Source organism: Alligator sinensis, unplaced genomic scaffold (genome assembly GCF_000455745.1).
Source record: "Alligator sinensis unplaced genomic scaffold, ASM45574v1 scaffold409_1, whole genome shotgun sequence".
In the NCBI taxonomy this organism is placed as follows: Eukaryota; Metazoa; Chordata; order Crocodylia; family Alligatoridae; genus Alligator; species Alligator sinensis.
This window is the reverse complement of record NW_005842284.1, coordinates 639,769-645,875: the sequence shown is the minus strand read 5'-3', so window position 1 is coordinate 645,875 and position 6,107 is coordinate 639,769. Positions and strand designations below refer to the sequence as shown.

The 6,107-nt window shown below is 42.4% G+C and overlaps 1 protein-coding gene across 4 annotated transcripts in view; it reads left to right on the top strand.

Moving 5' to 3' along the window:
- The window catches only part of LARGE1 (LARGE xylosyl- and glucuronyltransferase 1), a 387,820-nt gene that overhangs the window by 366,539 nt on the left and 15,174 nt on the right, over positions 1–6,107 (top strand). For all 4 annotated transcript variants that reach the window (XR_003095093.1, XR_003095092.1, XM_025209336.1 and 1 more), the window contains one exon: positions 2,018–2,213. Coding sequence is in view for 2 of the 4 variants with exons in the window: in XM_025209336.1 (XP_025065121.1) it covers positions 2,018–2,213 (196 nt within the window). In the remaining 2 variants the exon portion in view is untranslated. The remainder of the gene's footprint in view (positions 1–2,017; positions 2,214–6,107) is intronic.

The following is a 6,107-nucleotide window of genomic DNA, read 5'->3' as shown; positions in this document are numbered from 1 at the left end:
TTCCCCCCCCCCCCCCCCCCCCCCAGTATTCTCCTTGCTTTTCTCTTTCCTTTCCTGCTTTTCTCTTCTGTGGTTTTCTCTTTGTTCCCCTCACAGATATACCTGTGCTGCAGCTCTTGCCTATATTACAACCTCCGAGGGACTAGCAATAGCTGCAAAGTGAAAATGAAATACCCTGGTCACTTTCATTTTTGGCTCTTGTTGATGCCACTGAGGAAGCATTATCAGTAGGAGCAGCAGCATTTGACTGATTCTCTCCAGGAATTAGTTAATTAGCCAATGTTTATAGGGTGCTTTGAAGATACAAATCACTCCATAAGTGTTTAGTGGTAATTATTATCATTATCATAATTAATTTCAAAATGCCAGAAGTGGGATGATGAAAAATGCAGCATTCCTCACACTCCTATGCCTGTTTCAAACCCCTGTTGTGATTATGTTTTTTTCTAACATAGACAGCTATCCAGTAGAGAGTGGATGGAGGCAATCAACCTCTTTCCTAAAATGGGTAATAGCTGTTAAAGGCTTTTGATCTCTAGCAGCTCCGAGAGGATGCAAATCAGTGACTTACAAGTGAAAGGCTTTCTGTTATCAGATACCAGGGTTAACTAGCGCCCTTAAAATGATGCCTCATCTTTAACGTATAAAAGTTGAACCTTCCAAAGGACATGAGATACTGTATAGCACAATGATGTCCTAATAGTCTTATCCTCCTGCACTGTTCTACTCCAGGATGAAGAAAGGCATTGAACCCTTAACTTCTTTCAGTGTCCTCAGATATTATAAACCATAAAATACCCTAGATTCTATACTCTTTGGCTGTAACTTATACCTCTGTGGTTCTGCTTCTTTATGGTTTTGTAATATTATCAGAATTTTGCAGATCAGAACAAGAGCTTAGGCTCTAATTCTGCAAATATTTATGCACATACTTAACTTTAGCCATGAGATGCCTCCTTGAAGGCTGTGTTACCTATATGACACGGTTACATGATTTTTTTGTCCCTTCTGTTATACTTCTCTGAGGATTATAGTACAAGTTGCTAGCTGTATATTTGCTTTGTTATTCAATTCATGATTCTAAGACAAGAGCCTGTCGCATTGATTTCTGGAAAGGTGTGAGAAGAGTAAGTAGGTGAGAGAAGCATTGATCCTTGTGTTAATGGGGAGGACATAGGTAGAGCTTAAAAGGGACCTGCTGTGACATAAATAAAATTATCAAAATAGAAAACAATCCTTTCTTCTAAATTGAATTGATGTTCTTATATAGGATCATGTGGACAATCCACGGTACATGAAATATCTGTGATGTCACGTAAAGCATTTCTGTGAGCCTTTACTTATTAATTTAATTATTTATTGGAGTTTCTACAGCAACAACAATAACAAGAAGAAGAAAAAGAAATAGTACTTATCCAGAGCTCCAGGTATCCCTTACACAATTGACTAAAAATAGAAGATAAAATATGTCATGAGCATCACTCTGATTTAGCAATAGCTGACTTTCAAAGATCTTACCTGAACTACAGAATTTCATTGCAATTTTCCAGCATTGATACAGCTACATGGTTGTTTCAAAATAAATATGGAATGTCAAAGTATAAGCTCACAATTTTTATAATTATTGTTTCCCATCTGAGACACAGATGGCCCTTTACAACTGTTCTTTTGACAATTAACTTCACCAGCCTGATGTATAGAAGCATCATCACATAGAGGCACTGGGAAATGCTTCAGAAATGGCCAGTGTAGCATTTTGCTGATTATATATTCTAAAAATGATAAAGTAGACTGTACAATCAATTTCTTCATTTTAAATGGTTTTGTCTAATGAATAATGTTATTCTGGCTGGAATGATATAGTTGGGTATGCTCCTGTTTTGAGCAGGGGGGTGGACTAAATGACCTCCTGAGGTCTCTTCCAACCCTAATTTTCTATGATTCTGTTACATAGCATTGCCAACATGTGCCCTATTTCACTGCTCTCCCATGTCCATGCCATTTATATCTGCTTAAGGTATCACGTCTGGACAAAAGGGCATGCGCCAACGAACTTTGCTAAGTGGCGAACTGCCACCACCCCTTATCGAGTGGAGTGGGAAGCAGACTTTGAGCCATATGTTGTTGTGAGGCAGGACTGCCCAGAATATGACAGGAGGTTTGTTGGATTCGGCTGGAACAAAGTAGCTCACATCATGGAATTGGATGCACAGGTGAGAAACAACTCCTGAACAGTCAGCCTAAGGGGGTGCATGTTTTTCTTTTTAAATGAAAACCTTGTCCTGTAGAGTTAACTCAGCTTCTGCATCATAGAATCACTTGCCCAGTTATATTGGACTCTGCAAATGGTTGTTTCAGCTGCAAGAGAAAGCCCTCCATACTATTCGTTGAGAATTAAAAGAAGAATTGTGCCTTGGTTCCTCAGTTAATTAAATCTAAGAAGAGTCTCTTGTCTCAGAGAGGCACACTGCCCTCCCTACTCTCCATGTCTCTTTGTGGGTAGTAATTAGCTATTGACTGATTAAGAGCAAATTATTTACTACCCCTACCCATCACATACTGACTCACCTGACTCATGGAGTTAATTAGATGATGCTGGTTTGTTGAGTCTGAACTGTTTAATTTGAGACATCTGAGGTTTGATAAACTTTGCTGAATCACGGGCAAGGCTGCAATGGAACCTTGCCTGGACTTCTGGTAGACTGCCCCAGCCTGCCTGGAGATCCTACATGTGCCAGGTCCACAGCTCTAAGGTAATTAATGGGACTCCAGGATTTGTGACTTGAGTAGAACTGCCAGGTAGAGTGAACCAGGGTTGGGGATCCTGAGATTCCAGAAAGCCCCCTGTTTCACAGCAGGATATCTGTTGTTATTAAATATGACGTTAAGGAAAATGCTGATTTCTCTGAGCAGCAACGGCAGGGTCTGGAGTAATTGATAATTCATGGGAATTAGCAAAACTTTCAGGCTTCCACCAAATTTTGAACAGACAGGCTTTCAAACCAACTGGAAGTCTTGCTTTTCAATCAACCCTGTTCTGCTGTAATGGCCACCATTTTGAGGGCAAAGTGCCAAAGTTTTGGAGGTGCTTTTCTGCTCACTCTTCTAACCCAGACAGAGACATGGAAGGAAAATGGCCACTTCTTTTTCTGCAGCGCTAACAGGTGAGGTGTAGGCAGGCTGTGCATTCACTCGTGTATGGAGAGAGATGGTCCTTTTGCTTACAGCTCTGCATAGTTGCTGTTTTTCCTCTGTATCCCAAAATAGTGTTCTGAATGGGAAAACCGGGGAAAGGGGGCAGAAGGGAGGCTCTCACTGGGAGTGGGAGAAAATGTCTTATATTGTCTTTAGTAATGATACTTTACATTTTAATTGTACAGTGCATTTTGCAGACAGTAATCAATTAAGAATCAGTTGTGCAGAGTGTCAGTGTAGTGACTTGTCTCTTAATCTGTGTAACCAGAATTACATTTCCAATTGCAGCTCTCCTATAGTCTTTATGGCTTAGCTCTTTTCAGCAGAGGCACTTACCCAGCATTGAGTTTTACACAAAGGAAATTCAAAGAATTTTGAAAGGAGATTGTAGCACAGATATTTTGAAAGGTTGTTGGGCTGGAACTGCCTCTGGGGATGGCTTTCTGCATTCCTCCAATCTCAAAACACACCTATTTAGGAGAAATTTAATTTGTAACGGCTGAGGGACTGGGCTGTTTTCCTTCAGGGGACCTGTCAATCTGGAGAAGACTCAAAATTACTGGGCCATAGCTCTCACCAAGCGATGAGAAAATGGTGCTGGACATCTCTGATGTCCATGATCTGCCATCAGTGATCAAGTTTGTAACTGCTGCTCAGTTGCTTCATTCCTCCAGTATCAGCTGGCAAAATCACATTTCGCTACCAGGAAATATTTCAGTGTTCTTCAGCAGCCCCAGCATTTGCCCAGGAGCCCCTGCTGCTACAGCCTTTCAGATTGGCAGAGAAGACAGAAATAATTGTTCTGGGAGGATTCAGATGTCTTTTTTTTTCATCCAAATATGTAACTAATGATTGCCCCTGCCCCAAAGAACTTAGCATCTTTAAGGTAGAGCCCGAGGTCCCCGCACATGGGATCATCATTGCTGTAGGAAAGAACCCTATCATGCATCCATCGACCCCCCCTACCTTGGCTCCTGGAACTGGTTGGCTAGAGACCTGTCTTTGAGCCTCCCATCTCAGCCTCTTTCAAAGGGCCAGAACACATGTCACGTTTACACCAGCGTAACCTGACCTCATAGTGATAAAAACTAAGAGCAGTTGCATGACATTTAGCCCAACACAAGTGTAACTTATAACTAGAATTTGCAGTGGGGTCACCCCAGTCAGAAGCAGAGGGTAAAACTTCACCAGTGTAAATTACATCAGTTTAAGTGTCCTGTTTCTACATCTCCCCTGGGGTAGTCCACTGGTTTCACCACCTTCTGGCAGTGAATACCTGCAATAGTGCCAACTGCCTCAGCTTGCCCAGGAAAGCTGGTTGTCAGTTTGCTCCCAACAGTAACTTAAATTGGTGTACAGAACTAACATAAATTGCACCAGCATTAATCTGTTGTGTGTCCAGTCTAAAAAGGACTCAGTAGTAGTACTAGTATATATTTAAAAAAGGGATGTCCAACTGGTGGCTGCAGGCTGTGTGCAGTCCCCAGCCTACCAATCTTGGCACCGCTCCCCTCACTGCTGCCACCAAAGTCTTTGGACTCCCCCTTTTTTCAGCTTCCATGTCCTTCCTCTGCCCTTGCCCCTGAGGATGACACAGTGCATCTGCAGGGCTAAGGGGCCCACAGCCAGGAGGCTCAGAGGACCCCACGCAATGCAAGAGCGCAGGCACAGTGCAGTGGGGAGGGGGCATGCCTGCTGCTGGCAGAGGGGGTGCTGGCATGGGGCATAGAGCAACCAGTGCAAAGTCCCCAGTGACTCAGAAATTGGACAGCCCTGATTTAACATACTGATAACACATAAAGTCCCAAGTTAAGATGGGAGCTGTGTGCAAACACAAAAAATGCACATGCCCCCCTGAAAGATTTCCAGTCTACAGACACAAGCAGACAAAAAAGCTAAGGGATGTGCTTTCAAAACTTATGTTCCTAAGCCATGTAGTTTTTGAAAAAAGCTGCCCAGAGTTTCTTATGACAAAACTTGCAGAGTGGTAACTTTGGCTTTGGCTTACTTTTACACTGTATTCTCTTCTGCAGGTGCTGCTCTTTGATATTAGGTCAGATAATCATCAGGGCCCCATAGCCTCAAAGCCATATTTTATTCTTTCTATTTCCTGGCCCCTTTCTTGCTGCTTGTTGTTTCCCAGCAGTTCTAACTCTCCAGCTTAAAGGATTGTGTTTGAGAAGCAGACTATTTTGATTCTTGCTGTAAAATTGTCACCTTATAACATGAATCTGTCAGTTCAGAACTTCCCCTCGTTTCTATAAAACGTGTTGGCACATATAATTTGCTATCAAATATTTTCATGACTGCCTAAGCAATATTGCATCTGCACTGTAGCATCAACACCCTAAATTGGGATAATGGGGGTTTGAGTAAACTGTTTCTGGGGGCTTCCTTGAACAAGTATATTCTTTTTCCTGGGAATTTCCAGTCTCCTCTCAATTGATGTGGGGTTTTTGAGAGAAACTATTTCCTAGCAAGAATACATTTGTCCAGTGGAGCTTTCTGTGAATATTCTGTGCCTCTGCAGAGGCTTCTAAAATTGCAAGGGACTTGAGCTTTCATCCTAAATCAGGGGAAAGCGGGAGCCTCTCAGAACTGGCATCTCAGCAAAAAACAAAGTACTCTGGAGAAACTCCCACTGGCAGCATCTCTTCTTCCACAAGGTTCAGAGTCCGAGTAGTAAGCTGAACCAGTCCTGAAAGTGAGGTTAATGAGGCAGAGCAATCACACTTCTAAACAGGGAGCATCTGAAAACACGAATTCTGCTTCGTAAGAATGCTGAGATTTTCAGGCTTGTTTGGTTTCTGCAGCAGACCAGAACTGATGACTTCCTAAAAGTTTCATTACAAAATAAGGGGAGCAAAAGAGGGAGAGATCCAAAATACTCAGGCTTGGTGGTTAGCATGTTC